General features: G+C 35.9%; 1 protein-coding gene across 10 annotated transcripts in view; it reads left to right on the forward strand.

Moving 5' to 3' along the window:
- The window catches only part of PTPRM (protein tyrosine phosphatase, receptor type M), a 459,625-nt gene that overhangs the window by 148,482 nt on the left and 288,951 nt on the right, over positions 1-22,192 (forward strand). For all 10 annotated transcript variants that reach the window (XM_027650889.1, XM_027650890.1, XM_027650892.1 and 7 more), the window contains exons 4-5: positions 3,831-3,909; positions 6,887-7,002. In XM_027650889.1, coding sequence (XP_027506690.1) covers positions 3,831-3,909; positions 6,887-7,002 — 195 coding nt within the window. The remainder of the gene's footprint in view (positions 1-3,830; positions 3,910-6,886; positions 7,003-22,192) is intronic.

Below are 22,192 nucleotides of genomic sequence, written 5' to 3' on the forward strand. Positions count from 1 at the left end.
CCTTGTCAAAAACTCCCTCTCCAGCTCTCTTTTAGGTACTGGATGGCTGTAGTGAGATCTCCATTATGTATATATGGGTATAGTGTACCTGTAATGTGGTATCCCATAATGAGGCCAAGTTGGATGACGTTCAGTCAGTCTGGTCTAGTGAAAGGTGTCCTTGCCTGTGGCAGGGAATTGGAACTAGATGATCTTTAAGGTCCCTTCCAACACACACCATTTTATGATTCTATGATCCCTGAAGTCCTCTCTTCTCCAGACTGAACAACCCCAACTCTCTCAGCGTGTCTTCATAGGAGATGTGCTCCAGCCCTCTGATCATATTCGTGGCCCTCCTCTGGATTTGTTACAATAGGTTTCACGTCCCTTTATGTCGGGGGGTCCCAGAGCTGGATGCAGTGCTCCAGATGCGGTCTTACCAAAGTGGAGTAGAGAGGGAGAATTGATCTATTCAAACCACTACACCATCCTCTTTTGATGCAGCTCAGGATGCAGCTGGCTTTCTGGGCTGCAAGTGCATGTGGCTGGGTCATACTGACTTTCTCATCCCGCAACACCTCCAAGTCCTTCTCGTCAGGGCTGCTCTCATTCCATTGTCTGCCTACTCTGTATTTGTATATATTTGTTCTTTTGTATATGAAGTAAAAGGTACATCAGCAATGTCCCTTGGACCATGATGCATCACTATTGGCTATAGTGCCTCTTTCCATTTACTAAAAATGGCATATTTCATGTTAGAAGAGACTAAAAGTTACCATTATTAAAGTTGAAATTAGCTTGGCTATTGCTTTTAATAGAGGCATGGTTAAACTGACAGTATTTCAATTTCTAATACTTTTCTTTGGAACATACTCATAATGTCAATAATTGTAATTCAGTTGTATGTCCATCTGGCAGTTTCTTGATACATTGTCTGATTTATTTGTGGCAATGACATTTTTGGTATGTTGTCTAGAGATACAGCAGGGTATTTTAGACCAATCTTTGAGGCTTTCTCTGCTGTTGTCATAAGCAGTTCTAATTCAGTTGTTTCAAGGTTGTAGTTTCTGCCTGTGAACTGAAGGAATGGCTTTGTGTTTAGAATTTACAAGCTGCTTTTTGTCTGTGAGTGTATTGCAATACTGAAATACTTCAGGCCTGTTGGAGAGCCTGTAGTTAAGCTCCTCTTTTATGAATTACAGAAATTATATTGAAATCTGGTCAGGTATTGCATATGTTTTCTTTCCTTAAGCTCAGGTTATTGGTCTTGCTGGAAGTTCTTTAGAAAAGACACTATTATGCAACATTTTAAAAAAATAGTAAAGTCCTTGTTATCTGGCAGTAATATTTTTTGCAGAAAACTGAAGACTGGTTTAGCTGGCTGCTCCACAGGTGTGCATGTGCTGGTTCCTCATGGGTGTTTTTTTAGAACTTAGTTTGTCTGTAAGTTGAGAACCTGAAAAGACCTACTTTGCTCTGCAGTGATAGGGTCATGGATCTGGTAGGCCTTTCAGATGGCTTTGTGCAGATCTTCCTATACTGAGCACTCCATAAGAAAGAGAGGTTTTATTTTTTAAAAAAAGTTGTATTTCAATAAAAAACAGAAATTTAATTGTTGGGGTATTTTTCTTCTTAACTGAGAAAACTCAAAGCCACTAGAGAATACAGAAAACAAATCAGTAACTGTCCCCAGCCCTCTGTTTTTACAGGCAGGTCTTTGCTCTATTATCAGAAGAGCTACCAAGCCTATTCAAAACAGAGAACATCTGAAAGACCATAGGGTATGAGAACCATAGCATAGCTCTGGGAACCTGCACTTAGTGCAGAGATGTTACAACACAGTAGTGAAGAACAGGGAGCAGACAGGCAGGTCTCAGAAATGGTGGAAAGTTTCCCAGGGAAATACACTGCCATAAAGAAAGTCCCTGAGATAACCGAATCCAGTCGTGAAAGCAATCTCCACCTTCTTCCAAGGGCACCAGCATAATTATTTTTTTTCAAAGATCGTAACACAAATGGAGAATGTGCAACTCGGTCACATTTGCTAATAGAGAGAAATGCTTGTTCTTTGTTCAAAATTTAGTGAGTGAAAACAGGAGCTACATTCTGGGTCTCGCACTGCCGTCAAAACTTGGGGTTACTTTGTGTACATCACCTCTCTCTGTATTTTCATTTCAAAGAAGTTAAGAGAGCAGTTAAGAGAGAAAGGTTACTGAATTCAAGTTATCCTTTATGCATCTCTGCTTTTTTTTCTTCTTAGGAACTTCTGTTTCCCAAGATAGTTCTTAAGACCAGTTTCACCAGGAGATGTTTTTGCTTTGTAGGAAAGAAATCTTTTGAAATTTTGAATAGTCTTGCTTTGGATCCTCTGCTGAATGCTGGAAGCCAAATCCGTACCCCATTCAACCTGTTACTGTGGATCAGTAATACCAACTTTAAACACCAGTAGAGTGCCATCCGGCATTTAGAGGGTCACAGGCTGAGGATTGGGACTGAGCAATCCTTTTCTGGCAGAACTTGCTTCTGAAAAATTTGTTTGGTGACATTTGGACTTTGCTTATTGCTGCCTTTCGTTTTCCTTGTTGCCATGTGATTCACCTCTGGGCAACACTGGCACTGTAGGTTGAAATACTTATGTGGACAGGAGGCAGAACTAGAATGAAAAGTATTTTTGATATGTGGAGTTAAAGCCATATTTACAGCAATTTCACTCCAGGGAGACTGGGACAAAGAAATGTACACAGTTTAGGAAGTTGATATGTGGGAGAGAACAACAGGATCGGTGTCCACAGGTAAAGCAATGAGAAAGAAGTGAGAAGGAAGAGACAAGAAGGCGTGAAGATTTTTCTCACCTCAAAGTTTTTTTTAAAATCCCAATCAGTTCTCTGACTGTTTATTCAACATCAGGAAATTGTGATATATTATGGAGCTGTATATTATCCTTGTAATATGTTTGCATTCTGTATCATTCTCTTTCTGCTGAAGGAACATAGTGTCTACATCTGCTCCAAGGTCAAGTACAGCATGTGTGTGAAAAACAGTTTCTAAACTTTCTCCTCCTCAGTGTGCTTCCTGCGATTAGGTACAAGAGGCAATTAGAGTTAACTTCCCAAGAAATAGGGGAGTATTAAAAAAAAAAAGAAGAAATCACAATCTGGATTTTAACATGAACTTCTTGAGCAATGGTTTGGAAATGTACCTGCTCACATTACTGACATATTTTCTTCTATTCCATATAAACATTCTTGGTATGTTCAAAGATAAGGCTGCCAAAGTTTGGAGAGGTTTACTTTAGAGTGTGCTTAATTCAAATGACAAGAATGGTCCATTTATTTTGTGACCTATTTATAGCCATTAAACAAACCGTGGCAAATGGATCTACTTTACTTAATTCTCTACATTTGGTGGAAGATTAACAGCATGGAAAATACATTCCTGAAAATAGGTATGTTTGTGTCTGATACTCTGCAAATCTCTGTATACTACAGAACCATAATTTTTAAAATGAAAGCAGTTTATTCTGCAAGACAGAGAACTGAAAATAAAATTTTAATACTTAAGGTGATTATTAGTTAACTACTTTGGCAGTAGATATTGTGGAGATTTGGTTATATCTACTGTGAGCTATATATGATCCCAGTTGTAAATCTCTAAAAGTGAGGTAAACATGAAAAAATGTTCTGGTTAATTTTAATTATATGAACAACACATTTTGAGAGTTTTATGATTGTATTTTGTTTTCAGGGTGTTCTCAACACGTTAAAAGTGTTGATTTATTTTTATATAACAGAATAGTTTTATATTCCTTGTGTTACAAAGCAAGTAACTGAAATTCTGTTTTTGCTTCTCAGGTTGTTTTTGAAGTGATTACTTCAGGTCACCCAGGATATGTGGCTATTGATGAAGTGAAAGTTTTAGGACATCCATGTAGTAAGTACCTATCTTCTGTTGTAAAGCCAGACCCCTAAAATGAACATACCACTATGTTTCAATAAATGTGGAGCAAAAGATAAGGAAAATGTGAGAAAGCAATGTCAGTGCTGTAAATATAGGCTGACTATGTACAAAGTGTTGCATACACTAACATAGCATCATTGCACCTTATTGGCTTTAAAGACATCTGTCTATATACACCTTGTGTACAGCACCCTGCATGAATCCCAGACCCCAGCTGGACCATATAGCGACCCCTTTAGAACAAAATCACCAAGTCATCATGATTCTGTGATTCTAAGATTTGTGAACGAGTTTTCTGTCTGCATCAAAAATTCAGTACAGGCACAAGCTGAGACACTAGTGAGAACAGATGAGCAACACAAGAGCTGAATATATGTACAATTGTTGTTTCCAGGGCTTGGAAGAAAGAAAACTCAGTTGGTTGAGGGCTGAGGCTGCTTAGGGTACTTCCTGAGGTTCATGACTCAATTTCTGCACTGTTCTACTTCCTAAAGTACATTTTCTTTTTCCATTATTAAGGATATATAATACTTAACTATTCTAAATTCTCTTAAAACTGATGTCAAAACCAAGCCTTGTAAATCAAGCTTTAATATAATAATTCAGATGTAATTGAACAGACTGCTTAAATAACTTATTAATTCATATATATTGGTTAAATAAGGTGTATTAAGATCATACATGGAATAGTAGGTTGTAGTCTTATTGACCAAATGACTGAGTGGAAGAAGACATCAACTTCTCTGTAATTGTTCTTACATAATTTTGATCGTGGATGCATTTATTGTGGCTATAAGTAAGAGCTGTGATTCCAAATAAAAAGTAGTGTATCTATTAGTACCGGAACACCTCATAAAAATGGTTTTAGTGTTAGTGGCAAGAAGACACACACATTTCTTCAAGTACAAGAGACAGTTATGCAGAATCAGCAGCTATTATTTCTGAATCACTTAGTTCTAATAAACACAGCAGGCTCTAATGTTGTTAGACAATATACGTGCTTCTGCATTTTGAATTTATATCTTTGGTTCAGGTAGGGTAAGTCTAAAGCAGCATTTTAGCAGCTTACTATTTTTTGTATACAGATTTTGAGAGGCTTGGTCTGTGCATTTGTACCAATCCATTCTCAAAACCTGCAAGTAGCTCTTGTTATTGTGGAGATTGAGTTATAGCCCCTAGTATGTAGAGTTCTAACGTGATAGTGTTGAAATGCAAAAGCTTTAATGAAAAGTTCTTTGATGAAGTAATTAAAACGTTAGAAATTAAGACATCAAACCAGTTAAATTGTCTACAAGAAAATTGAAAAAGTGTGAAAATTGGAATAGAACTACTCTGTGTCTAAAACTCGGCAAAGTTCATAATGCTGTTCTTTCTGTATATTGCCAGAAAAAATACTTTTGGAATTATTAACTCTTTAAACAAAGAATTTAAATGCAAAAAATGTTGGATAGGCAGTTCCTTGTGTAGTACAAAGACAAGGCAGAAGTCAAGTTGTGAACATGTAAAAATGAAAGGGATGGGTTGTGGTGGGTGGGTAGTTTTTTCTTGTATTGTTTATTTGTTTTTAAAACCTAATGCCCTTCTCCACTTAGGCCATACCTGATAATTCAATAAAGTTAGTTTTCCAGAGTTTAAGAAGACCCAGAAAAGAGTAAAATCGAGTGGGGTAAAAGCAGAAGTTAAAAAAAAAGTGCCTGAGAAAGGGGGAATATACCGAAGAATTTTACTGCGGAGTATGACATTAATAGTTTGATAGACAAAGAGGATGACTCTGGCCTAAAGTCTGTCTGTCCTAACTGGGAAGTGCTTAAGAAAAAAAAAAAAGGCAGTATGTGTAATCAATTTGCCATAAGGATCATTATCATGAAAATATTTCCTACTTAGGTATTAATTTGGACTTTTATTCCATTTCCTCCATCTTATGCTGCCTTGCACTGGATATTTATCAACTTTTTCTTGGATTATGGTAGCTGGTTATTTATAAATTCCTTAAAAATACAATTTGTCCTAGTAATAAGGTCTTTTAAAAAATATCAACACTTTAAATGGTTGTGATGCTCTACTAGAAAATAGATGTTTAGTTTGCTAGTCTAATGCTAGTACTAAGATTTTCAGGTCAAAAAGCAATGTTCAGAGCCTGGCTTGTCTGTTAGTATAGACAGTGCAAGAAGTCTGCCTGTCTGCAGTAGGATTTGAATGGTTGGGGAATACTGTGTTTTAAAGGATAAGTTTCTGTATCAAGTATCTATGTTTTTCGGTGTCATGTAGTTGACTCCTTATAGTAAAACAAAAATACACACACTCTCTTTCCTCCTTTAGTGGACATTGTTGTTGTTTGAAGATCAGTTTCATTTTTTAGGTTATTTATAGGTATATTTCTTTAACTTTTACTGGGATTGTTTTCTCTTTCTAAATGAAAGATAAACATTTGTATGGAGAATGTATTGTGCTTTGGGTTTTTTCTGCAGTGTTGTTGAAAAGAATTACATTTAAAGAATACAGGTGTAGTTGGTGTTCTGTTAGTATTTTAGCTGTTTGTTGTGCTACATTTCTGCATTTTCTAATATCTTCTATAGACACTGTGCTTGGTTGAAAAGAAAAATCTGTTCCCTTGATAACATCACTTAACTTCTTATGGTCTTTTCTATTTGGTAGTGTAAGCATATAACAGGGTTTCCTTGAAAACATTATTAGTTTCCAATATGATCTTTATTAATAGAATGTTATTACAAAAGGGATGCTGAGCTAAGATAATTTACACAGCAGGAACAATTAAACAGCGCCCTTCTATTCTGCTTTTTCCCAGGTACAGAAGTAAACCAACCTAGAATCTAATGTGTAGTCAGTGAGCTGAATCTTTTAAAGCACAACTGTTTCATTTGCTTGGTGTATTTTTCATAGCCAGTACTTTTGTCTTGCATAACTTCAATACTTTTATCTTTTCCAACAGCAAAAACTCCCCATTTCTTGCGTCTTCAGAGTGTGGAAGTCAATGCAGGACAGTTTGCTACTTTTCAATGCACTGCCAATGGTGGAACAGACTCAGGTGACAGACTCTGGTTACAGGTAATTTCTTTCTTTCCTGATGAACTGAGATCTAGAGAGAGAAGAGACCCTTGAGAGGAACGTAAAACATGAAAAATTATAGGACTGTCCTTTTCATCAATATTAGATTTTATAGTGCCTTTGAACTGCTGCATAGTAGGTATTCTGTGGTAGAAAATGATTCTGGAAGATTTTTCGCTCTTGTTTCAGTGGAATGCCTTATTAAAAATAAAGGTAGTGTTTTTCTTACATGTAGCAATCATGAGTAAAGGTGAAATCTCCAAGGAAGAGCACGTGACTTTCTTACAATGTCTGTGCTGGCCAACTGCCATATTATACATAATGATTTTTTTTTTAATTTACCTCTATCTCTGCTTAGTATTTTCAGCTAAAATTGCATTGTTACTCTTTAAGTCTAGGGAAGACCAGTATGACAGTCAAATCTGACCTTCTCTATTATAAACCCAAAGAATCTTACTTATATTCATTGAGTCCATTATTTATTACTTAATCAGTAAAGTAGCTTCTAGATAGGTGTCAGATTCTGGTTTAAAGTCTTGCTCCAACTAATTTTCTTTCAGTAAAGACATTCTCCCTTATCCGGACGTGTAGTCTTCTATCAAAAATATGCCTTTTTTGCTTGATCTCTTTTAGTAATGGGCATGCAGGTTTAACTGCTGTCTTGCTGCCATCATTACAGAGTTGTTCCCTACAGCAAACAATTAGTCAGTATTTGAACTTAGCATTAGGTGTATACCTACCTCCAGATCCCAGTGATTTCCATACATGGAAAACAACATGCTAGAACTAAGACATTGTCTATGAGAAGGAAGTGAGGGCAATTAAAATAAATAAAACAGTGCCCAAGGAGATCAGTCAGATGAAGCTGCAGTTAGTGGAGAAGGAGAAATAAGAGAATTTGAAGCAATGGTAACAGGTGGGACTTAGAAATGAAATTCTCTATTTTTGATGTTTAAACAATTTTAGGCTTTTACTGTAGTTTTCCTTTAACATTGTATTTGTATTTCATAAATTATTCATGTAAGTGTGACAGGTTAAACAGCTGAGTACTTATATGTAATCTAACCCGCACAAAAAATAAATAAAACCACTTGAAAAGCAAAGACATATTTATCTGTATATGAATGATGAACTGTTATGTCTATTCAGAAAGAGCCTGATCAAACACAGTAGAAGGCAATGAAAATATGCTTTGGCCTTATTTGGGTTTTATTTTCAACTTCTGTGCTGATATAAGGCTGATATTTCTCTGGCACCTTTAAAGACAATATTACACTTTTGAATTGGTAGAATTAGACTCCTGTGTTTCCTAAGCCACCAAGATTTTTTTAAAGAATGATTTTTCCACTCATGAAAAGGGTTTAGCATGTATGAGAAAATAATGGGTTTCTATTTCATCAATGATATCCTTTGTAGAACCTTTGAACTTTTGCATAATTCTCTATTGTGAAATTGAAGGTAGAATTCAGCATAGGGAAATCTTTGTTCCATTCAGTTTTTCCATGTGTTTCAGGACAGTATAATTTCAGCTTTAATTTTTTTTCGTGGAGTTTAGGACACACATAAATTCTTTACAAGGCTGGAATGTAATGTCTTTATTGTAGAAATTAAATATCCTTCTAGGTTTTATGTAATGTAAAACAATTTTCTTAACAGCAGTAGCAATGCCCAAATATCTTTGCTGAGCTTAGTTAATTCAATTCCTTGTTTATGCATGATTATGAGATTTCTTTTTCTATATGGAGGATAAGAAAATAGTGACAGATTGACTTTTTGAGGAATTTTATCTTCCTGCGGGACCACTGTGTATTTATTCTGCCTATACAATTAGAGGTCCCTCTGGTAATCAGTCCAAGGTTGTGCATATTCCAGGTGTGCCTTTGCATAAGAACATTTTAGAAGTTGACAGGATCTCCTGGATAGCTTGGATTTATTTTTGTACTTGTTTGCCAGTTTCCACAGATGTCTGCTGCAACTTACACTAAGACTGAACAAACAGCTCTGTGTGTGGGATGCTGCAAATCAAGACTATGAGATACAGTTCCCAAAAGTATTAGCTTTATTTTAGCGTACTAGGTCATTATGACCTATATTTTATGTATATGGGTCCTTTCCAACTCAGCATATTCAGTGATACTGTGGTTATCAGGTAACAGATCCTCAGACCTTGCAATTCTCCATCAGTCAGCTGACTGACTATCTGGTTTCATGGTGTGATATTGAGGAATTTTTTATATGCCTGTGTATGACATCTCATGACGCTGCCACAGGACCACAAGTACAATGCAGCTGTCTGTAATAGCTGTCAAAGAACATGACATCTTCTACATCACATGACTGGTCAAATGGACATTAAAGATACTTTCGCTCCTGGTAGTGCTAGAACCAATATGAAACTACAGAACATCCCAGTGAAAGAAATTCTTATGTGCACTAGAGCCAGAATAAAATGAACACCATTCTCTGGAAACATTTCCAGTAGCAGTCAGGTCATAGGGATTCAGATTTTAGTGGTACTATGAACAAATCATACAATCTCTCTGGTATGTCTAGTTTGTTCACCAGTAATACTAAGCCTTTTCTACTACCCTTTTGGTGATTTGTTTAATTACATTTATAAAACCTTAAGGGGAAATAATAGTAAATAAATAAATACAGTTGAGTGATTTTGTCAGGGGCTTCTCAGCATTTCTTACATGTAAGTAATATCAGGATGCTTAATCTATCTGGAAGTGGCAATTCCAGAATACTGTGAGATAATTTGCTCCCAAATGACTTCCGGTACCTGTCTTTTTTTTTTTTCAGATTGACACTGTTAGTCTGAAGTACAGGCAAATTGCAAGGGTAAAATCACAAACTCACTGAATTCAGTGATATTTCTGCTCTTTCCACTGGTGTCAGGATTTTGCTTCTTTACTTCTATCTCTTTTATATAGTACCTCTCCACTTCTATGCACCAGACTTCAAGTTTAGTAGGACGCATTTTTCTGGTGAACAAATATTTTACTTTTTACAGTCTGTTAGATTGTGAGTGACATATGTTCCTTAAAACAAATGAATAGTTTTAAGTTGGTTGGTTATTTTAGTATCCTTGTCTTTGGCGAGTAGTTTTGGAAATAGATATTCTTGGTTTAATAATGCCAAGGGCTTGAAGCAGTCTTAAGTGAAATCTGTAGATCATATTTTTTGCGCTCTCCCCCCTGCCTTTTCAAACCTATTCCACTCTTATTCCCTAGGGAATATGAAGTCTGTTAATTTCTGGAGTATTATGAAAGTTTTTAAAATTGCAAGGGCGATGAGGGAATCACAGTTAGTACAATAGCTGCCCAAATTAGACCACTGAGGCATGAAATTTGTTTCGTGATGCTGTGATCAGTATTTACTCTTTCGAGAAGGGGCAGAAAGCAAGCTGTTTACCCATTGCATAGTGTAGTGCTTTGTAAGAAAAACGTTGTTCTTCACTCCACTAGACAGACATGCACCCTGGTGCATGAGCTACAATTGCAAGCTTGTCAGATAATTTGAAAACAAGCTGTGGGTATTTTCAGTGATACCATTTCAGGTTAAAGTAAAATGAAAGAACACAACACAGTATCATACAACTTTGTTATTTTGGGTTTTTTTTGGTATTTTGTTGATTTTGTTATTGTAATGAGGGTCCAGTTAATAAGGTCATTTGTTAGATTGTCTGTTTATGAATTCACATCCCTATTAGCTAACGTTCTAAACATAAAAATACCTTAAAAATAAATCTGAATGTCTATAATTAATAGATGCGTCTAATCTGCTTTAATTTTTTCATATTTGTGGGCAATAATGGTTATTACCACTATGGGATGACTCTTTCTCTTCTATTGAATGATTGAGCAAAAATGTCATTCCTGTGCTCTTTCCTTTGCTCCCATGGTGGAAAGAAATGAACAGGTGGAACACAGAAAAGTTAATGGTCAAATGGAAGCAGCTGAGACAATGTCTTCTGAAAAGCCTGTGTTAGTATTTAGTAAACTGTGGAAACACAAATCTGTGTTATAGGAGAGAGGCGGTAGAATTCTTTTTTGGAAGTAACATGTTTTTGGTGCAGCCTCTGGGCTGAAAACAACTGGCTTGTTTTTCCTTAGCTGCTCAGGCCTGGCTCCTTCTCTTCATTTTCCTATCTTCATCTGCTACTTCTCCTGATTTGCAGTGGGTTCATTGAGTTCCCTCAGTATGCTACTTGTTCTTACAACAATCTAGAGTGTGACTTCAGGGAAATTGCTGTCACATGATACCCGGTATTATGAAATTCCATTTTAATATCTTTCCCAACACAATCTTTTTACATTAGTTTCTAAAGATTTATTGTAGTGTCACTAAACGTGGCATTTTTCAGATGTGCCTTGACTCAGTGTGGGTAACCTTTCTTGGGAGAGGTTCTCAAAACAATGGAAAGCTGCAGCTGATGAGAAAGAGAGGTCATCACTTCACTGAAGTTATTTATTTTTTCTAGCTTCATTCTAAAATATGGTTGAAATGTAAACAACTATTTTAAAATGTAATTCTCAAACACGTAACTTTTATTGCAAAAATAGAGAACTAAGAGTAAAAATTTATTGGAGGGAAGTGAATAGCAACAGGATCTCAGGATATGTCTGACCACTGTAGTAAGGGTCTCATCAGATTTACCAATAGCAAGAGACTAATGGTTGTTCTCTGATAGAAGGGGAGAGGGTGAAATCTGTCATACCTGTGGTTTATGCATGCATAACACGTACTGCGTTATTTGCAGCCAAGAAACTAAGAACAGTATCACTCCTGTGGCCAATCTCTCCTCTACCCCATGTAAAGAGTTTATTACCTGTTAATCCAGGATTTGGCTTTTCTTCTTGTCTTTCCTGAAAGCTGTCTTTCACCTTATTCACTGTATCTTTTTTTGTATCTTCAATAATCTTTTGCTGAAGGTATGAAGGGTATCAAAGATTTTATTCATCTGTATACAAAACTACCTGTATGCATTATTTATTATTTTTTCAAAGGAAGAGATATAGTCCTGTGTCAGAGGGAGTTCTGGAAAGCAAATTGTTTTCCTCGGGAATACGCACATACACAAATGAGAGGTATCAAACACATCCTTGTATGAATGTAGAACCATCCTGACAGATGATGAAAATAAAATATATTGAGAAGATATACAAAATTGTGTGTGTGTGTGTGTGTATGCGCGCATTTGTTTATGTAAATTGCATAAAATATCCTACAACATGAACCAAAAGTCCTGGAATTTCATAAGAATTTTTTTGTTGTGCTGTAAACTCTCTGAGACTGTCGCATAATTACTATTTTCATTGCCAAGTTTTGAAGTACTTGAGGAAAAAAATGTTTCAGCCATTTTTGAGTACTAAGATAATGAAACGCTACTTTACCTGTTAGATTAAATCATATACATATGTAACAACTTGGTAACACAAACAGGTGGAACTATTAAAGTAAACTGTACGATGGGATGGGATAGAAGACATTCTTTTGAATATTAAAATGTTTGGGGTTTGATCAGTAGGTGTATTTGTGTACTACAGGAATGCAAAAGAACATTCTTCCTCCTGCTCTTAAATAGCACAGTCTTCTGAGACTGTCCAAACCACCTTGTGCTCAGCAAATTGTCTTGAGTCCATTGCCTTGAGAAGAGCTTTAATGACATCAGTCAACTAAAAATTTTACCAAGATTACATGCATCCTGAATGTGCATTGTGATGTGTTTTTTTGTAGATAAGCTGAGATGATATTGCTTTGGAAGGATAATTAATGGACACTAACCATTACTGCATAAATGAAAGTTAAACTTTTTTTTTAAATTCTGGTGACCATTTAATATTATTTCCAGGTTTTGGTATGTTAATTTCTTTGTGTCCCCATCTCCACTCCAGTATATGTTTAGTGGCTTTCTTGCAATATATATTCTGTATTTTCTATTAATTGATGTTAATCAGTTTTAGTTGTTTTTCAGTAATTGCATAGTAATCTTCCTATATGGCATAAAAACTTCCACGAAGAACAGAATATAGGAGGCTTGTGATCTGTGTCATATTCATGTTAGCCAATGTCTAAGGAGCTGTGATATTTGATGAAAACTTTTGCTTCATTATCTGTCTTAAATATGAATAATCTGATGCCTACTGGGAGAAATTAATTCATAGTGGACTGTTAAGGATAAATCCCAGTGAACATATGCAAGAAACAAAAAGTCATCTTAAAATCAATCTATCTTATCTGTGAAGTGTTTTGACTTCAGTGGTGTTTTAGAGCTGACCAGCAGAAACACCAGGCTGGTGTTTTTATTAGTAAACCACGGGCAACAGCATTTACAGAATGTGTTTGGAGTGCAGTGGGAATGTAAGTTAAGGGTGACTTTCCTTCTTGGACATGGACTTTTCCATTATAAGTTAGCTTCAGCGGCACTAGGTGGTACATCAGGTGCTGTGTACTCTTATCTCACTTATACTGTGACCAGTGAAATGCACAGCTGAAAAACTCAAATGTCTAGTGGTTCCATAGCTACTCTGGGTCTGTATTCTAGTCATACATGACTTGTATGAGATGGTGCCACTGTAATAGTGGAAGCAAAAAGAAGCCTTATATTCTCCTGCTCAGAAACACTGCAAAAGCCTGGCCAGCTAAGCTGCTCTATGGAGTAAGCCTCCCAGTCCACCCAGACTGCAATGCCGGGTACAAAAGTCAAATGACGGTAACCACAAAGAATTGTCAGTGAGTTTTGTTATTAATACTAAAATAATGCAGATGAGGGTAAATGGAAGAATAAATGTCCCTCCTATCCTCATGTACCAGCTCCACCATTCCTAAATGGTGTGAAAGCAAGCCTTATCCAAAATAGTTGAAGTCTGGTGAAAATACCTGACAGAAGCATCTGTGAAGTTTTATGACATTACTCAAAACCTGTAAACTCTTCCATGAGCACAACAGACCGCATTGGTAGTGATGCCAAAGAAGAAACTAAGAACAAATTGTGAGCAAATTTGATTATTTCATTTCAAAGATTATTTTTTTTCAAGAAAAGTAAGCAACCCTTGATTCAGTAGGAAAAAAGTACTGTAGATGGAGAGGTGTTTATTTCTGTAGTGGTGCCAGTCATCCATCAAGTCACCAGGAGTGATAATGTGTGGTGTTCTCCAAAGGCCTTCTTTCAGCACCTGTCTAGCAGAAGTGGAGTCTGCTCTGCCAAGAGTGTGCTTGTGACACTGAAATACGCATTTGGTTTTCAGCTACTATACCAACTGATCCTGCTTTTGATGATATTTAGAGTCTGAAAACCTTTAACAGAGGCATTAACATTTTTGTCTTGAAAAAGCCTTTTTATCACAAAAATATTACTCTTAATCCTCGATTTCTTGGTGATCTCCTGTGACCAAAAGAGATTTCGGGGAAAAAATAAATCCGAAAAATTAATGAACTTCAGAAATTTTTCTTTTAGAAGTAAACTGGAAACTCTATTAAATCCACTAGGACCCTGGTTATGGACAACAGTGAAAAACCTCAAGAGACCTGGAGACTACTTGGCAAAGTTTGTTTGCAAGTAATCTGAAAAATTAGTAGATTTTGATCTTCCACATTTACTGAGAATGCTCTGTTGCACATTATACCTATAAAGAGTGTCAGAAGTACCACATAAGACAGCCATTATTATTTTTATATAGCAAGGATGATATAAAATTTGGATTCCAGACAAAAAGCTTTTGGCAGCAGGTAGTTCTTGTCTCTTCTTTTTTTCCCCTGTTTTGGATCTCTGTCTCAGGTATTCAGAAACTGCCAATATTAATGAATTGGCTGCACAAAATGATTTGCAGAAAATTTGCTTACCTACAGATATATATGGACATATGCAAATCAGAGGGGATATATGTAAACCTATCCCTTTACTCCATATATATTCTAATTTAATAAAGTGACCTATAATAAAAGTTATTCTGGGATTACCTTTATCAGTCAAACCTTTTTGAAATTGTTGTCTGATTTTAAAATCAGTGGGATTTTTATACGTTGGACTTGATGATCTCAGAGGTTTTTTCCAACCTAGTTGATTTGTTGATTCTGTGTGATTTTGTGTTAGTCTTCCAGTTAGTCTGCAGTGTTAAATTATATAGTATATGGTGATTAGCCAGACCCAAGATAATGGAATTACTGACCTCTGTCATAGGGGGCTGGTTAAATTCAACTTGATTTTTGAGACCATAGTAGGCATCCTGTTTCTGGACCCCAAAGACCTCCTTGATATGAAGCACTGTTCAGCAGCAGTAGAATCACTTAAAGACACATAAAAAATAGCCAACTGATGAAATAAATTTAACAAGCTTTCTACACTATATCTTGGACCTTTGGGAGAAAGAAACAATGACCATGAATACTCTAGGCAAAATGTATAAACTTACTGCTGGGAGATATACCATGTTCAAACTGGAGTTCAGCAGAGGCTTCTTTTTTTAATAAGGACCGTGGAAGCTGCTTTGAGGCAAGGAGAACCAAAATAAAGTTTAAATTAAATCCAAGTTAAGATGATGGGATGAAAACAGAGCATTGGGGAAGGTGAGTTTTGGAGGTGGGAGCTGTTAAACTATGACTTAATTAGTGACTGGCTCAGTAATTAAAACCAAAATACCTCTAGCCAAACCCCTCTATTAGCTTCCCTGTTACATGAACCAGGATATGGTTATTACTGCTGTGGTTGTCTTTATTCACAAATTACAATCTCACTGTTGAAAGTTTACTACAGCTGGCTTTAACCATAGGCCTGCCTCTCTTCTCACCATTCATTCCTCCCATTCAGAAGCATCTTTTCAGGAGGCCACAGCTGAGTCCTTAAGAGGGCATGGTTTCTCATCATCAAATATACGTGTTCTTTCTTAGCTGCTTCTTCCTTACCTGCTTTGTAGGAATCAGTATCACTTTGGTTTTGACTGTTATTCTGATTGTTTTACATTCTGGAATAGCCTTCAAGTTGTCCCCAGAACTTGCATATTGTAGTTTCTTCATCCCAATGCTGCTTTACTTCCCAAGAAAACAATACGGGACATGAGTGCACTGATTTTTAAGTCTCCTGTTATATAGTTGCATAGAAAAGGCAAATACCTGAATTACTATACTTTGTGTTGTGTGTAGGAATGAAAATTATGCTAATGAACTGTACTTTCTCATTTTCTCCTCCTCACTCTGATCCTTCCCAGCCACCCCATAAGCCTGGCATCTGCAGAACACCAAGCCAGAGTATTTAAAATTCTGTGTATGTTCTCTCCAGTTTTTAGCAAGGTGTTCATCCTAATTCTTGGAATTTAAATACAAATAAAAGGATGATAAGAAGTACTAAGTGTTGCATACTTTAAAGAATTAAGATACAGTATTAGCTTAAGTGACTATAAGTAGGGCTACAAGTTCAAGAAAATGCTTAGCAGACGTGTGGATCATTGCCAGAATTTCTATCCAAAGTATTAAACTCCCAGTTAGAGAGAGATTTCCTGATGCTCTGTTTTTTCCAGATGTTTCTGAGGATGTAGTTTCCTACAGGTCATTTTGTATTCTACTGTGTGCTATTAAAGATGAATCCAAAACATTTGGAATTTTGCATATTTTGTGAGCACTGACAAATTGTTAGAGAATATTAACGCTGCTCAGCTTCTCTGAATTTAATGTAAAAATAACAAATAGATTGAACGGGGGTTTGGTTTTTTGCTCTGTTTTGTTTTTTTCCTTGATAAGTACAGAGTAACTGTTTTGGGTAAATTACACTGAGTTTGATGACTCCAGAAAATTCACTGTCTTTGTTTACTTTCTGTGTATTTAAATATGTCTTCAAATAGATGTCAGTGCTTAATATTTGATAACGTGACTACTTGGATGTGTAACTTCAGTAGTATTTTACAGTATTACCTGACAGCTCCAGCCAGTATTTAGGTTTATCATAATAAACAGGGATTTCCGGAGAGCTGGGTGATTTGAAGAAAAGATTCAGTTATCAAACATTAAAATACTGAAAGCTGAAATCTTTCTTGAAAGGTAAAATAATAACAGTTTGCTTGCATGCCCATTAGTTCCACATGCGGAGTGCAATTCTGGCTCATAGCAGAAAAATTCCAAATAGGACAATAATAATCTTTTTCCAGCATGGCCTCATTATTTGAATGAAATATACTTGTTAAGTTACACAGATGGAATAAATACAAGATAATCACAGGATCTGTGATGGCTCTAATCTAGACTGACAAACGGTTGTCTTGGTTATGAAAGCAATTCTAGAAATTCAGAGGTAGAACCAACTGTCTTAGTTACTGGAATTATTTGAACTCTGCAAAGCAATTTTCTTGGGGTTCTAATTACTATTTGATTTAGATTTTATGCATATTTTAAACAAAATTACTTCTGGCCTTGCTGATGTTATGCCAGTTATCCCACTGGTATAACTCTAATCACAATTTTATAAATGTGCCTATTTGAAAGTGGGCTAATACAACCCCTTTCTTTTATTGAATATATGAAAAGCTGCTTAATCTACCTGTATGGGCAGAGGGTGACTGATGTTTCCTTTTAACTCTCTTCTTGCAAAACTGTTGACACATGCCTTGAGAGTGATTAATGCAGTGGTAGTGCTGGATATAACATCCCAGAAGTTCAATTCCTTTGAATTAGTGCTGCATTTTTGTTAAAAGTATTTCTGGAAAGTTTAGTATATAGATTTATAGATTATTGTGATGAAATTGCTGTTCATTTAAAAGACTTAGAGTTAGTTTATTGCCTAAAAGAGCTTGTCTAATTTAAGTCTAATTTAAATAACCATCAACCTATTTCTTTTCATTCTAACTTGCCCAAGATGGAAAAATAATGTGCATTTTAAAGTCCTTTAAGCTGTCTCTGTATGCATTTAATATGCTGGTACTAGGAATATGGATTTTCAAGCTGTGAATATCCTGAGGTTTAATTAAGATTATTTTTTATATCCCTATATATTAAATAACTCATTGTTTAATAGAAAAATTATTCTTACAACTGATTTACCAGTTAAATATTTTCATAAGGTGGCTTAAGTAGCATTTTCGAATATGTGTATTTGGTATTTTTTTAAAAACTTTCTTGGAACATTTGAAAACTCACAGGTTGCTCAGCAGCCCAATGGAATCTGTTATTTTCATTTCTGGATCACTGCATTTTGTAATATTTATTTTGTGGTCATAATTCTGCTCTAAGAAGGTTAGATAGCTCTCCCCTGGGGACATGGCCTTTGCAGTCAAAGCAGGTCTAGAATTAAATTATTTCGACAGTCTCCTCTTTCCAAAGCATGAAGTTCACACAGTGCTCTGAGTCCCAGAGGCGGGAAAAGCTAACAGCCTTAATCAGTAGTAAAGCCCCAGCCTTTCATGTGGCAAATCAGGGCTAAAGTAAAGAAAGTAAAAGAACCATATTTATTTTTGAGTTGTACTTAAAACAAAGAAATAGGCCCCACCCAGAAAACAGGATACTACAAATTTGCTCCAACAAGCTGTTCTAATGGGTCTTAATATGAGCACCATAGTGTTGCATTGTAAATCATGAATTTTATACTGTTTTCTGGAATTGGATTAATAAATTACAGACTTGTCATTCTTTTGTTTAATTTTCAATAAAATACGATGTATTTGTGAAGACTCAGGCTTTCACATAAAAAGTGGGAGTTTGCAAGACCTACTGGTAAATTTCAGAATCTCTTAAGAAACCTGAGATTAAAGTTTTAATGACCATAATCAGTAAAATAGTATATCATAAGCAAACTCTTATTTATGAGATTTCAGATTGTTGCATTAGTGAGTGCTAAAAACTTTTTTTTTGGATGTTACTAAAAATAATTCTTCATTAAAAAGATTGTAGCGGGATGTGCTAATATGTTTAATAAACAAATGTTCACTTGATATGTTATTTTTGGCCATTCTAAATGAAATAACTGTTGACAGTCAGCACTGAGAGCTTGTAATTTATCATACAATGAGCTTAAATGGGCCTGTTAAATACTGGAAAAGAAAATATTATTGCATTCTCCTCCAAATTTCAGATAGTTGACTAACCCATAAAAGTAACCACTGATATACCTGAGTAGCTTACTGAAGTCACTACAGTGTCAGAGAGAACAAAATGTGAATCACAAATACGAACAGCAAAGCTTGACATGCGGCTATATTTACAACAGAAACAATTCTGTATTCATGTTATCAAATTATAAATAACTCTTTTTTCAGATGGGAAATAGACTTTTGCCGTTTTTTTGCCGAAATAAGAGTTTGGGAGAGGTTGTAGCTGTGGGATTTATTTTTTTTTTTTCTGTGCAGCCTTTTTAACTCCCTTCTTCCATGCTTATGGATTGAACTTTTCTTATACTTGAATTCATTACCTTCCTTACTGTTCCTTTATGCTTAGGCTTAAATCAATTAGGCAGCTCTCCTACTCATTTGTTGTTGTCCCAAAAGAAAGGGAAGACTTGTTCTCTTGGGCTTTATTTTTTCTGGTGGAAAAAGCAATGATGTTTCTTAGTCTTTGTCTGTTCCAGACACAATGTTTTCCTTGAAAATATTTTTCCCAAAGAGACTAAAGAAAAAAATTGGGGTTTTTTCTTCACTGAGTTCTAATAGAAAATGTCATGCTAGTGATTTCTGTGGGACTGTTTGAGTTTTAAGATATAATTAGCCACTCTACACTTAGCTTCTGTGAGTTTGTAAGGTTCAAGAAAAGTCAGTCAAGATAATCTTTATTCTTAATAATCTCACATATATTTTACAGGTGTGTTATAGTAATAATAATAAAGGCTTTTTATTCCAGAGCTTGGTCATGAATTTTGAAGCCATCATTAATAATCTTTTCTCATCTGGATTTTGGTAGAGGATAAAAATGCTCAAATCCTCTGTAGAGCCAAGCTGAATTACATTTAAGGCTAATGTACTTTCTTCATTTGAGCAAATTGTGTGCCTCTGAAACGTGCTTTGGCTTCTCTTTTTTTCAGTTAAAATTGTTGATATGTGAATGGATAGCATGTGTCGCAAAGCCAATTATTTGATCAAACTGAGACTTCCTGTTATAGAACAGCAGTTAAAATATTTGAAATCAGGCGATCAGTGTGTTCGAGAATCAGCAGAAGGTGAAAAAGGTTATGGGACCCAAGTGAGACAGTAATTTATTGTAAATGCTGCAATACATTGATTAGCTACAATTTTCGTTCTACACAGGCACGAAAAAGGTGGGAAATAATTCCCTGTGGGCCTGGCTATTGAGTGGTTCCCTTTGAGCATTGCTGGTGCTTTATATGAAGACGAAGACTGTGTAGATTAAGATTTCTACCAGCTGCTGGGAGGTCTGAGAGGCATGGTGTGGTAGTAGAAATTGTTGTTAAAGTATTTACATGGTTTTCAATTGTGTTGTAATTCATGAGAGTCCTGGTAAATTCTGGATGCAGGTGCCCCCTGTGGAAGGGTGGATGTGCTGTGCAGGCTGGAGAGCAGAGGAGTTTGTTCACACTCTAAATGAGCTGAGCTAGTTTAGGTACTGGAATTAATCAGTATGTGGCAGTATGTTGTTCCCTAGAGAATAACTTACCCTATTTCTTGGTAGGATGAAATAGCCTGTGTAAAGCTTCCTGATGTTTTGACTAGAAAAAAGGAAAAACTAATGTGGTTGGATGTAATGTAACCACATGACTTGGCTATGCACAAGATCCTTAAAGAGTCTAGAAGCTGTAGTAACATACCTTAAAATGGTTTGTTGTTCGTGACTGATTAGCAGCTCTGATAATTAGGATTAATAAGTTATTGTCTTGGGTAAAAAATAATGTTGCTTTTAAGAAATATTCATTCTCCAGAATTCTAATTAACCCACTCTGCTTGCTTCCTGCTATCTGCAGCCATCCTCGCTGCAAGATATTACAGTGGCAAAACCAGTAAAAATAGTAGTTTTGAAATAGTAGTTTGAAATGTTTTTTTCCAAGTTTAGTTTTTGGTAACTGCCATGCCACATCACACAAGCTGGTTTATCGGTATCTCAAAATTGGAGGAATTTTAAGGAGCTGTCAATTATCAGAAATAATTCTGAAGTAATAATTTACTACTGAGTAATTTTTAAGGCATGATAGTACATTCTTCTTTGGGCATCTTACAAGCATTTTTTTTCTTTTCAGTAAGCTGTGCATCACCCACATTTGCTTTTGAAGAGGAAATAACTGTACCTTACTATGCATGAGAATCGGTATTAATTGTTTATTGTATTGCTTTTTTGATGTTAACAACATGCTTAACTTTGGCTTGGTTTTCTGGTTTATGGATGAGTTTAATTTTGTGTGATTGGTGTTTGAATCTCTCTAACTGGTTGTAATTGGCATTTCAAGGGTGCTTCCAATATAGTGTCAAGTAAAGGTCATAAGAAAATGAGATCAGTATTTCCTATGTCTTAAATTCTGCTGGACAAAATGCAAACTCTAGGGCAGAAAAAAAGATATCACCAGGTGTGTTGATGGTTTATAGAAGGTCAGTAGTGCAGAACTCTTGACATGCTTGAAGCTCGTTAAGTCAGAAAAACCTACTAAGAATAACTGGTATCATTACATAGCATCAGACTGTGCATGTTCCTTCATGGAGAGAGCAGGTTTTGTGAGGTGCTTGTTGGGGTTTTCCAGTTTCTCTTCATGTTTGATAACGGCTACAGTCTTCAGTTTGTTGAAATATATGTATTTGTATAAAAAGTGTGTCTTTTTTGTTTGTTTGTTTGTTTGAGTAAATGTTATTAGATTTTGGTTGTGGTTGTTTGTTTTTTTTTTTCCATCCAGCTCTCATAATTCAATGATTACACATTTTCTAGGGGTTTTTGAGTGTTCATAGTGCACATATCCTATTTCATGGCCAGGCAGAGCATGAGTTCTGATGAGGATCTGAGAGCCAAGTCTCTTTGCCCTCAAAGAACATGGCAAATTGTCATCACTGCACTCTTCTGTCTTCTGCCCTCTCTTTTTCACTCTTTGTTCTCCTCGGCTGTTAAATGGCTCATTTTCTTGTGCCATAAGTGTAGTATGTTGAATTGAGAGCAAGACACTGCACTGGAGTAGAAACTGCCTGGTTCCCAGTGCCATGCTGAGAAAGTGAGAGGTAGAGACAGCTTCAGCCTTGCTGGTTATTTGCCTGGTAAATCTGTACCTCGTTTCTTCTAC

This window comes from Corapipo altera, unplaced genomic scaffold, assembly GCF_003945725.1.
Source record: "Corapipo altera isolate COAL_440 unplaced genomic scaffold, ASM394572v1 24, whole genome shotgun sequence".
Classification (NCBI taxonomy): domain Eukaryota; kingdom Metazoa; phylum Chordata; class Aves; order Passeriformes; family Pipridae; genus Corapipo; species Corapipo altera.